The following is a 13018-nucleotide window of genomic DNA, read 5'->3' as shown; positions in this document are numbered from 1 at the left end:
TATTTCCACCAGTTAGGAAATTTAGGAAGAGCCCAGACAAAGGGCTTGTTACCACAAAAGGAATTTCTCCTTCTTCACTGCCAGCCTGGAAATAAGATGTCTGAGCAAGAATCTGAAAGAAATAAATACACTGAAAAACAGTTTTTATAGACAAATCCACCCCAGTAGGGGGTGGAATTTATATAAGGAATCTGACAAAGCCCCACGGCTGGAATGCACAAATCATTTTTCCTAGGGTAAGCTTTTAATTTTGCACTGATCTTCCCACAAATAATTTTCTATTTATTTTTTAACAGAATGGCAAAAAGGGTGTGAAATGTTGTCATTTAATGGCTAATAGGCACAATTCCAAAGCTGGAATTACTGCAGGTGTTAGCTTAATTCTTGAAATTACCTACAGAATGTAACCTACACAAATGAACAAAGACCCACAAACTCACAGAGCCCAGAAACTCAACTGGTAACCTCACAGATCAATAAAAGACCTTTCACCTCCAACAAGAACACACTGAAACTCCTGAAATACACCCCAATAAAATCAAATCCTCAAGGTTTTTTTCCCCATAAAGAAAAGGAAGTGAGGGAGAAGGGAGGTGTGGAATGCCCTGCAGTTCCCAGATTGCACCACTTCCACCAGTGCTGAACGTTAATTACAACACAGGAGGCAGGGAGGTGATGAAATGGAGATTATTTAACAGTCAAGGTTCCTTCTCTTATCTTTGATCTGCCCCTCTAAACAACAAAGCTATTAGTAAGCAAAGTAAGCCATTATTGTACATTTAAATGAAAGCATTTCCTTGTTTACATTATCAGAATTATCAATTTTGTGCCACTTTACTTCAATCAATTGGCCTGTCAGAAGGATGATCCAGAGTCTAAAATGCCCCAGCTCCCTTGAAAATCAAGATTACATAGGGATCTAAAGACACATGATAGAAGAAATTTAACTAATTTCAACATGACTGCTTGTTTCACAATTCTGAAATCTTTCTCTGAGTTTACAGTAATATCTTTCACTTAAAACCAGCAGATTTCAGTAGTCTTGGCAACACTCAGAGTTGTTTTCCCTCACACTGTGGCAGAGTTGAACTGAACCAGCAGCATGGGGTAAACACCCTGGCACCTCTCTAGTGACACTGTGAAGGTCTGCAGAACACGGACTTGCTATAAAAAGAGTTAATTCTCCATTCTTGTCCCTGCAAATAGAACCATCTAGAATGTGAGCCCATGGAAAAAGCTTTTCTGCTGAGAGTAAAGCATTCCCACCAGTCAAAGAGGAATCCCTTCAATATGGGGTGTAGGACAAATTCTCTAATCTAATGACAATAATTAAAATTTTGACCACAGATGACATTTCATGACTCCTCTGACATATTTCATGCTGGGAGAAGATATTATTAATATAAAAAGAACTGCTCCCCAAGCTTCCAGCCCTGTTTTCAATCAGTGAATCTGCTTTCAGATAAGATCCACTGATTTCACTACTGATAATCTTATCAGAAACAGATTATCAAACTGCAGCAGCAGGATTCCCCAATGGTACAAGCCATGCTGGCCTCAGTATCACAGCCTGAGCCCCATCTATTCCAGACACTCAACCCGGGGTTTAGCAATAAATGGATAGTCTGGTCACACTGCAAAGATCTTGGGAAAAATTGAAATATTCCCACAATAAATACTAGGAAATCTCTGTTTCAAGCACAGAGTAAGGAAACAATATTTATTATGTACAAAAAAAAAAAAAAATCTATTTATCATAGAATGGTTTGGTTTGGAAGGGACCTTAAAGCTCAGCTTGTTCCAGCCCCCTGCCATGGGCAGGGACATTTCACTTCCTCTAGACCAGGCAGCTCCAAGCCACAATATACTGAACAAAATATTGAAGCCATTTAATAATTTATGTCCTTGAAGTCAGATTTCTGGTTTGAATTGCCACCAAAAAGGACAGAAATAGAGACCAAAGTAGGGTAAAACTGTGTGTGTGTGAGGCTTCCTGGTGGAACATCCAGGCAGGGATGGACTGCTGTCATTTTGCTCTCTGCAAACCACAGCTGGCACTGTGTGGACTTTGAGAATTACCTTGACTTCCAAACAAACTCCTACACTTTGCAATTTACTCACATGATCAAGTAATGGCTTTGTCTAATTACAGCCAGTCATGTCAAATTCCTCCTGGAAAACCACACCACACACTGGCACTTGTGCTTTTAAAAATGACCCCTGCTTTAGCTGAATTCTCTATTTATTTTGCTCAGAGTAGTATTAATTTGAAAAGTTCATATTTAATCTATGAATCTTTACATTCAGGGATTTTTTAAGAGAAAGCATAACATGTGTTTTCAGAGATCCTACACCAAAAATGAGCTATCAATCAAAATAAACCTGTTCCTCTTATTCAGTATTCCAGGAAGAAGCTCAAACTAAAAAGTTCCAGTAAGCAATTCTAGTTTTGCCTTCCCTGCAGTTCTGAAAAATGGGAAATGCTGGAGAATTTGGCACATTAATGCACCCCAGAAACAGACACTTGTACTTCTAAGAGATCACTGTGGCCTTTATTCAACTGCAAGGATGACAGGAAAATTAATTTTTAAACTAGAGCAAATATCTACACTTAATAAAATCCTTTTACTGCAGCCTGCCTCATACACTGCCTTTCTTAGAAGCCAACAACACCTCTAGGAAACAACAGATGTAAGGTAAGTTGGGACAGAAGGAAGGATTTCTCATGTTCAAAGAGTAAACTGTACTAGCTACTGCTAAAAATAAGTTGGAGAAGGGGTATTAAATGTGATTAAATATTTAATCCCTCACAGATAGGCTTCAGACCTGACTTTTATCAGGAAGGAGATCATGTTTCCAGAAATGATTTCCACTGCACTCTACAAAAGGTTTCTTCCAACCCCTGGTACCATGGGTGGGATCAGCATTGCTGTTTTCTATACACCAGTAGATGATAAAGGAGGATAAAGGATTTGGGGTTTTTTTTGAGTGATGATAAATGCAAACAGTTCAAACAAAACCTGGGTAGATTTTAAGACTAAAATTAGCAGAAAAACACATAAACATTGATAAAAACTGCAGAGACAAGAGTTTTCTTCTCACATCACCTCTGAATCTCTGTGTCTGCTCAACCCTCAGCTCCAGGAAACAAGGGCCCGTTCTTTCTCTCAAAAAGTGTTTTACACTTTTTTCCAATTTTATGAAGGTTTAGTGATTGTACCTACATGGCGTCAAGATGTACATAAATATCTGTATTCAGAAACTAGTAAAAAACAGCTTGAATAAAAAAAGTCCAATCTGTAGATGCACAAACTGCATCCAGAAATCAGGAATTTGAGTTAGTGATTCATTTTTTGACTGAAAATGGCTTAGTTGAGTGTGGTGGTGTGGGTGGGAGCAGGTTCATCACTCTGCCCTCCAGGAGCTCAGGCAGGCCATCCTTCTCATCATGTCTGTAATTAAGCCCTGGAAATTACTGCCAAACTCTGGGATCAGAGACACCTCAGGAAAACAAGATAGCTAATTACAGGTACTTTAGGGGAGGGGGCAAATGCAGAGGACGAGGTGGAGAAATTGCAGTTTCTGCTATTGATTAATTAAAAATATGTAGCAGAAAATCTCAGGGGGTTTGGGCTGGGCCAAGTGACCACAAAAAGATCAGAAGTGCATCCAGCTCACAAGACCCTTCCTTAAACGAGGACTGCATCAAACAGGTTGAATTCCTCAAGTGCTCACCTCAGGCTCTGACATGACTAGAAATTCACACCCCTGAATCCTGAAGATCCCAAGAAAAATCACCCAGTGAAGGATTCAGATTTAATTACTTGTTCTGCAGAGCTCATTTTTTCCAGTAATCTGATTTATTTAGCTTTCATTACCATCAAACCTCCAAGCAGCACCTGACTTTCAGCAGGGCAGATTAAATGACTTTTTCCCTGCAAGGATCCCATTCCAAAAGGAGCAAAGTGAACTCTGTTAGCCACAAATTGCTGGCAATATCCTCCCCAGCACATCAGAGATGTTATAATGGGCGCTCACATGTGCTTGGAACATCATTTTTATGGCTCAGGAATTCAGTCAGGCAGGAATATGAGTGTCCAAGAAGGCCAGAATGCAAACTCACCACCATCAACCCATCCTGCCTCCCTCCTGCTGCCCCAGCTCTGAAGTGTGCACTCAGCTCCACCACTGCCAAGCTTTAGGAGGCTTTAATCACCATCAGTAACAAATGTTTGGAGCTATTTTGCATCACGTTGGCTACCAAGACTTGGGTCAAACCGAGGAAGGGGAGCACCAAAGCCCAGGGAACAAACCCAGCCCATCAGCTCATTCTGCTCAGTATTCCTGCAGGCTGCCTGTGAGCCTCAGCTCCAGCTGGGGTGCAGAGGGAATGCTGCAGCTCTGCTGGAAATTTAACCTGGAGCTGGTGTGGCCACAAGGAAAGAGAACTTGGCCATGCTCAGTTTAGATTTCAAGTCAGAATTCAGCTGCTGGATGTGGAAATTCTGCTATGGACCTGGAAACAAATTTCCCTGAGTTCACTGATCTGAACAGAGCTCCAGCACTTTCTCCGTACTTGGGTTATGAGTAAAAGCTAGATAATTCCAGATAACCCAAAATCTTGGGCTGCAAAACAGACGCATCTATATCTAGTTTATACATACTTATATGTGCAAACAAGTGCATATATATATATATATATATATATATATATATATATAAATATACATTACACCATATACCTCTTCCATAAGATTCTGCACAATTTCAAGTACCTCAAGCTTTTTAAAGTATTTCGAATATTGAATATCAATTGAAAATGTGAAGGGAGGTAAAACAAAAATGTGAATGGAGGTAACAAAAATGTGAATGGAGGTAACAAAAATGGAGCCAGGTGCTCAGAGAAGGTTACAAACCAAAGCTTTCCATTTTGGGAAGCCAGGTAGCAGATTTTGGGATGCTGCAGTTGCCATTTCAGGAGAAGCACACACAGAACCAACCTCTCCTCTTACAGTGCTACCAGGGATCTCTCAGGCAGCAACAAAACACTATCAAAGTGGTGCAGTGTTATGTGCAACCTGGAAGTCACAGGAATGACAGAAATTCAGGATTCTGTTATTAGGAATAGCAACCAAACACACAGGAGCTGCAGTAGCTGCAGCTCTAATTGTCTGATGCATGTGAAAAATAAGCCATTAGAAAGAATTCTGGTTCTTCCCAGTCCTGCCAATTCAAGGTACAAGTTTAAGGCAGTGAAGTACACCCAGAACTGTGTGATGTCAGAGCATCTGTGCAATCTGCATGCAGGTATGATAAATATTAACCACTAAGGTTAATATTTTATTTAATAGGACACAGAACTGTGATCTAGTGCTGCAGAGCACTGTGCAATTCCACACTCATGAAGCTACCATAGATGTGACCAACCCCCAGCAGGAGCCTTCCTTCAGGACAACTGGCACAACAGGCTCGGAGCAATCTACATTTCCTTTACAACTGGTGCTTTCTAGCCCTGGATCAGAAACCTTTGAGGAAATCCACACCTTGGCCACAGCAGGGGAAACTCTCAAGCCCAGAGTCCTGCTGGGCTGGCTGCCAAGATCACAGGACAGTCTCTCAGCCTGCACAGAGATTGCACAAGATCACACTCTGACAGGAAGAGCAGAAAAAATTAAGGTAGTAAGAGGCACTAACTGTAGGCTGTTATTAGGATGAGGGATTAAAACAGATTAAACAGATTAAAATAGTACACAAGGGTTACTTAACACCCAGAGGTTGAGAAGACAGAAGCTGCAAGGGCTAAAAAGATGTCTGTAGATCCTTTCAATCCTGCAGCAGCCACAGGTTCAATCAGGCTCACCTGCAGCTCTCTGTGTGGTTCTGTTCCAGCAACTGAAGCTTGCTCCTGTTTGGCCAATAATTCCAAGACTTTAGTTTGTCACAGTTTTAAAGGAGGCAAAGAGCATCAAGTTTTGCTTTTATCACTTTAAGAAATACTAAGTAAGATTATCTCCATGCTTCAGATGCATATAGTGCTCAGAGAATGAGACTTTAAAATAATCAGCTTACTGGGAAGATCAGCTTCCCTATGAAAGATCTTAAAAACAACTATAAATTCAGGTTTGCTCAGCAGTCAAAAAAATTAATGTCATCTCTGAATTTTGCCCCTGGTATCCCCTTTGTGGATTACAAAAGCAGCCCTGCTTTTTCCATGCCCAGCAGAACTTTGTTAGAGAAAAATACCAAAGTTTGACACTCTTCTACAAAGATCTTCTGCAATCTGATCCTCTAAAGGGGGTGAATTTAAGATCCCAGTTTTTCTAACCCAGCTACTGTGTTTCCCAGGTCTGCCACCCTTCCCTTTGTACCCTGGGCTCACTCCAGGGCGCACAAACACTTCTCAGCACGGTGGCTGAAGCTGTGAACACCAGGGAGAGCAGAACTCCCCAAACCCACGGCCGTGTGCAGCTCTCTTCAGATCAGGTGTGTGTGTTAAATGATTCTGAGACTCTTCCTGCCCCATTTCCCAGTGATCCGTGCATTCTGCCTTGATATTTTCCCACGTATTCCCAGGAGATTGAGCCTCCTCCAGGTGTTTGTGCAAAACAAGGCAATGAAAAAGATAAAAATCTAAGACAGCTGGCTTTTCATGGAAAAACAGAAAGAACAGCTCATTCGGGCATGAAGAACTGGCAAGTACCAAAAAGGAGGTTGTTATTACCTAAATAGATGAAGAAACCCTCAAAAAAACATGAAAAATAGTCGAGGGGACAGCAGGAAGTGAAGGGAGCTGCACTCTGAGCTACAGTTGAGGATCTTGATTCAAATTTTGGGCAGACCAAAGGCTTTCAGGTCCTAAACTGCCACTGTGTCCATGAACCTCAGGTATTTCCCAAATTGACTCAAGTTTCACTCACAAGCCCTGACAGGGGAGCTCCCAAGCTCCTCTGTGTGCAATCAGGAAAGCAAATGCCTTTGTAGGCTCCAGGAGTCACAACAAAATCCTACCAAAAGTCAGAACAGGTGATATTTTAGTGCCCTCCAAGAGATTCACCCCAGTCAGACTTCCAGGGACACAGCCAGCCTGCCACAGTACAGCCTCAGCATTCCCAAAAACACCACTTTTAGAAGTTGCCTTTTTATTTTTGTAGTTTACATTTAAACCTATAAAAGCCTCCTGATGAAATGGTTGTTCAGGAAACAGAAGTCCAAGGAATTCTTTTCTGCTCAGCTTTAAAGTCTTATTCAGTCACCCAGGAGAGCTGTGAATACCAAGAAATCAATCCCTGTGATTGCACCCTCTTTTCCTTTAACTTTGCCCTTTAACTAGTTTCTTTTTAAAAGATTTCAGAGTGCTTCCATCATATTTCAGGCCCCAAAGTTATCTCTGTTCCAGGATCTATAGAGAAACTGGTTATGCTGCATGGAAAAGATAAGCTGCATTACCTTACCAATGCAATACTTTAATTTTATTGTTCTCATAAAGCAATAAACTCAAAGAATAATCTTTGGACAGCCAAGAGATATAGCTCAGATATTCATAGAGGGGGGATTTTTTTTTTTTTAATTTGGCAACAGGAACATTGTTGATTTCAAATCCCAGTCACTTAAAATCAAAAGTTCAAAGTGCAGTCAAATACTGCACCTGCAAACTGGACTTGCTGTCAGCATTTCATGTTGTTTCCAAGTCTTTGCTTAAAGAAAATTCCCTCCTGTTGTTCCATAACAAAGAGTTAAATAGGACAGGTTCAGGAATGGGTTTGGTGGTGGATCTCACCAGTCAGCCTGTGGCTCTCCAGGTGAGATGGGTACAGGCTCTGAACTCTCTGTGCTCTCCTCACTAGCAAACTCTTGCAGCAAAAATCCAGGTGATTGTGCAGGGGAGGCCATTGCAGAAAGACAGGAAAGAAAAGTTTATTTCCCAGATCCTCTGGAGTCCTCAGGAATATAACTTCTCTTTCTTTAGTGGGCCATTAGGCAGCTAGGGGCTCTGCTGCATTTAGTATTTCTCTGGGCTCTCACCCTCTCTTCAGTCTAACAGCTACTCCAGAGCACAGGAAAACTTAAAGAACCAATTTTTTTATTGTTACATTTTATTCTTCCTTGTATTCTGTGACTTAATGGCCAGTGGTTATTTTTTTAAAACAGGGTTTACTGCTACTGTATTTGGCATAGATAAATTCTCCTGCTTAATGGGCTTGATACACTGGCATGGATCCCAGAGCCATGTGAGTTTATTGCATGGATCATCAAATCTATTAATGTTACCAGATCCTGGTCCATATCTCACTTTTCCCATTGATACACTGAAACAAGCAAGAGAATTAGAGAAAATGCAGCTCCCACAATTGCCTGCTGCTTCCATGAACATGCTTGGATAGATGGTGGCTACTGAAAATCATGTTTCAAGCACGGGAAGTTCAACCCAACAGTCCAGATCCAGAGACTCTCCCTGTGTGGCAGGACAAAGTCTGTTGCTCACTCCTCTTTGGCAAAGCCAGAGCAACAGAAAAAGCCAACTTGTCAAATTTTAGCTTGAGAACAAGATGCTCCTGTGTCTTCTGTTGGCAAATGCACAGCCCAGCAAGAGTAGCCCTTTAGCCATCTGCCACACACTCCCTTCCCAACTAAACCTTTACACCTTTTCTGTGACTAAAATGAAGGTTTCTAGCAAAGAGCTCCCTGGTATTACCTGGAAATGGCCTGAAATTGAAGTACTAAGTGAGGGTGGTGTCAGCTGGTGACTGAACACGCTAAAGGAAGAAATGACTGTCAGAATCCAACAGCAGAAACCCAACTCTGTGCTCTCTGCACACAAACTGTGTGCTGCCAGGCATGCTTTGATGGAAGCTTCCACAGGGAAAAGGATGACTGAGGATCACCCTGAAGTTTTGTGCTGCTACAGCAGATCCCTCTGATTCTTCTTTGATGCTATTTTGAGAAAGGAAACTTGAAAGCTGGCTCTGGGCTTTGTGCTGACCTGATAACCTTGCACTTGACAATCAGAGAGGTGCTGAGGTCTTTCCAGACCATTGATGTGTCAGGTACATCCCTGCTCCTTTGCTTCTGATTTCTTGGCATGCAAATGTCAGACATAGACAACTTTTCATCTTCAACTATAGGACTCACATCTGCTGCATCCTTAAACCAAGCATCTGTATTTATGTGGCACCTTTAAGCCAAGGAATTCAAAGTTATTCCAAAAGTAACAGAACCGCCCTACCAAAGTAACTTACTTGAACTTTACTTTTAAATCACCCTTTAAAACCACTTTATTAGAATACTCCTCTCCTCCACCCTGGAGCTATTTATGCTGCCCAGGAGCTGCAGATGGATGCTCAACATAAAACCCTGCAAGACAAGGGGGTTTTTGTGGGGGAAGCCCACAAAAATCCCAGACTGGACACAGTCAGCACTGCACGCCTGCCTTTCCCAAGGAATCGCCAAGTGATGTGCGGTCCTTTGGGAATAAGAATCGCTACAGGGAGGGCAGGAGAGCTCTTTAGGAAACCACAACACCTCACCCTGACCTCGGTGGGGCTGCGGTTCCAACGCGGGGAGAGAGACCCAACAACCGCACAGACTGGAGGAGAAGGGGGAGAGGGAGCAAAACTTTGAGAGAGGCTGGACAGCCGGAGGAGGAGGAGGAGGGTGCTCTGCCAGCCGTGGGAAGGCTGCTGCCGAGGGAAGTACCTTGTAACTGAGCCGAGAGCGACTCCTGATGCTGCTGGTACTTGAGCGCCGTGGCCTCAGCCTTCCTCAGCTGGCCCTGCAGCTCGTAGTAGAGCATCGCCCCGTACAGGAACCCGAACACCACGGTCAGCAGCAGCAGCGTCTGGAAAATCCGCTTCTGTTTCCGGGAGCACATCCCGTTGCCCATGTCCCCGGCGGGGTCCCCAGGGCCCCCGCCCGTCACGGCTCAGCAGCGGGCGGGAGGCGGCGGCATCGGAGGCCCCGGGAGGAGCAGAGGAGGAGGAGGAGGAGGAGGAGGAGGAGGAAGGGAAGGAGGGAGGGCGGAGGCGGGGCCGGCCCAGCGTTTCAGCCCCGGGGCACGGCGGCGGCGCCCGGGGCGGTGCGGGCAGCAGCGGGGCCCATGCCGGGGATGCTCCGCGTCCCTGCGGCCGTGCGCCGGGCCCCGCGGCCGCGGGAGGCTGCGGGGAACGAAGGCGGCTCCCGGCCCCGCACTGACGTGTCCCCGCTCGGCGGGACCGCGGCTCCCCCGCCGCGGGATCCCCGAAGGAAGTCCCGCTCCGGGCGCGGCCTCATTGGGCCGGGCCGCGGGGCTCTGCCCTCCCTCCCGAGCGCATTGGGTGCCCGCCGCGTCCGTCCGCAGCGGCCGCGCCTGGCGCCCGCCCCGCCGGCCTCCGGCTGCGGCTCTGCGAGCCCTCAGCCCCGCATCTCCACATCCCCTCAGCCCCGCATCCCCTCAGCCCCGCATCCCCTCAGCCCCGCATCCCCTCAGCTCCGCACCCCCTCAGCTCCGCACCTCCGCATCTCCACAGCCCCGCATCACCGCGTCCCCTCAGCCCCGCATCCCCTCAGCTCCGCATCCCCTCAGCCCCGCATCCCCGCGTCCCCTCAGCCCCGCGTCCCCTCAGTCCCGCATCCCCTCAGCCCCGCATCCCCTCAGCCCCGCGTCCCCTCAGCCCCTCAGCCCCGCATCCCCGCATCCCCTCAGCCCCGCATCTCCGCGTCCCCTCAGCCCCGCATCCCCGCATCCCCTCAGCCCTGCATCCCCTCAGCCCCGCATCTCCGCGTCCCCTCAGTCCCGCATCCCCTCAGCCCCGCATCCCCGCATCCCCTCAGCCCTGCATCCCCTCAGCCCCGCATCCCCGCATCCCCTCAGCCCTGCATCCCCTCAGCCCCGCATCTCCACATCCCCTCAGCCCCGCATCCCCGCATCCCCTCAGCCCCGCATCCCCGCGGCCCCTCAGCCCCGCATCCCCTCAGCCCCGCATCCCCTCAGCCCCGCATCCCCTCAGTCCCGCATCCCCTCAGTCCCGCATCCCCTCAGCCCCGCATCTCCGCATCCCCTCAGCCCCGCATCCCCTCAGCCCCGCATCCCCTCAGCCCCACGTCGCTCAGCTCCGGATCCCCTCATCCCCACATCTCCGCGTCCCCTCATCCCCGCAGCCCTGCATCCCTTCAGCCCTTCATCCCCGCATCTCCACATCCCCGCATCTCCACATCCCCGCATCCCCTCAGCCCCTCAACCACTCAGCCCCTCAGCCTCGCATCCCCTCAGCCCCGCGTCCCCTCAGCCCCGCATCCCCTCAGCTCCGCACCTCCGCATCTCCACATCCCCGCAGCCCCGCATCACCATGTCCCCTCATGCCCTCAAACATTCATCCCACTCAGCCCTGCATCCCCGCATCCCCTCAGCCCCGCGTTCCCTCATCCCGCATCCCCTCAAACACTCAGCCCCTCAGCCCTACATCACCGCATCCCCTCAGCCCTGCATCCTTTCACTCATCCCCTCAGCCCCGCATCCCCTCATCCCCTCGGCCCAGCATCACTGCATCCCCTCATTCCCTCATCTCCTCAACCATTCATCCCCACATGCCCTCATCCCCCGGTGCGGGGCCACCTCGGGAACGGGGCTTGTGCAGTGATGAGCGGGGCTGTGACCGTGGGGCTGTGACACAGGGACTGTGACACAGGGGGTGACACAGGGGCTGTGACACAGGGGGTGACACAGGGGCTGTGACAGGGGAGATGACAGCGGGGGCATCACGCAGGTGCCCCAGTGGCACCGCCGGGACCGTCTGGGTCTCCCGGGCACCGGGAAGGCAAAGCCCCAAAGAGCCTCTGGTAGCCAACCCTGAGGTGTTCATGGAATCCCAGGATGGTTTGGGTTCAAAGGGACCTTAAAGATCACCCAGTGCCACCCCTGCCATGGCAGGAACACCTCCCACTGTCCCAGGTGCTCCCAGCCCTGTCCAGCCTGGCCTTGGGCACTGCCAGGGATCCAGGGGCAGCCACAGCTGCTCTGGGAATTCCATCCCAGCTCCTCCCCACCCTCACAGGGTGGAATTCCCCCCCAATATCCCATCTAAACCTACTCACCATATTAATCTATTTTTTCATGGCTTGTTGGCTGCACTTTGTTTTGGGTGTTGTTTGTCACAGCCTTCACTGTCCTTGCCCTTTTCTGGCCCCAGAGCCCAGCCCAGGCCACTGGTGCATCTCAGGTCAGGCTCCCAAAAATGTGCCGTCCTAATTCAGTGTTCCCAAATCCCCCTCTGGTGCTGAAAAATGTGTCACGTATACTTCATCGGCATAAATTCAGACTTAGCCTAAATACAGCTCCCTCTCCTAGTGTATTTTTATTACAGGACAAACAAAACCCAACCAACTCTCAAGCTAAACTAGAAGAATGAGCAAAAAAAAATCAAATTAATATGCCAAAGTTATTTTTTCCTAAATATACTTAACTCATAAATCTGTCTTTTGCATAGGCATTATTCTGGCCTTAATAGAAAAACATCAAAGAAGCTTACAAAATTCTTATTCAAATATTCTGCATATTCCAGTAATTAATAGCAGTCAGTACCACAAGCTAATATGATTTCTACATGTATTTCAAATATCTGTTTGATATATTTTCATTTAATGGAATCCCTTGCTCTTACTTGAGGACCAAAGTGTTTGAAATTATGGGTTAGACACCCAGGAAGGAACTGTAATAGCTTTGAAACTGTGATGATTTAAAAAAAAAAAAAAAAACCAAACACCTTGTCTTTAGGAAGCCTCCTAGGGTACTCAAAGCTACATTTAAAATATTTTCTTCCAAACATGAGTGTTTCAAGTTGAGGTATTTTCATGCTGGTTTAGAGTATCCATTTCTTTCACAAAAATATTTCCAAGAAGTTCCTTAGTATCACCCGAGCTCCAGCTCCCCTCCCTCTACCAAACTCCTCCTGAGCTGTCCTGTGCTTTTTCCATTTCCAGGCTCTTCAGGCTGAGCTCTGCTGAGTAAAATGAGATAATTCTTTATTTCTGGACTGAGACTTTCAAA

The 13018-nt window shown here is 47.0% G+C and overlaps 1 protein-coding gene across 2 annotated transcripts in view; it reads right to left on the bottom strand.

Annotated features, from left to right (window-relative positions):
• GOLIM4 (golgi integral membrane protein 4) overlaps positions 1-10196 on the bottom strand; it is a 30490-nt gene extending 20294 nt beyond the window's left edge. Inside the window, exon 1 of one of the 2 annotated variants that reach the window (XM_021548211.4) lies at positions 9694-10196. In XM_021548211.4, the coding sequence (XP_021403886.3) occupies positions 9694-9880 (187 nt within the window). In that variant the 5' untranslated portion in view covers positions 9881-10196. The remainder of the gene's footprint in view (positions 1-9693) is intronic. The other variant, XM_021548210.4, reaches the window with a different exon arrangement.
• Between the last annotated feature and the right edge of the window lie 2822 nt (positions 10197-13018).

Source organism: Lonchura striata, chromosome 9 (genome assembly GCF_050655825.1).
Source record: "Lonchura striata isolate lonStrDom1 chromosome 9, ASM5065582v1, whole genome shotgun sequence".
Taxonomy (NCBI): Eukaryota; Metazoa; Chordata; class Aves; order Passeriformes; family Estrildidae; genus Lonchura; species Lonchura striata.
This window is presented reverse-complemented; position numbering and strand designations above follow the sequence as displayed.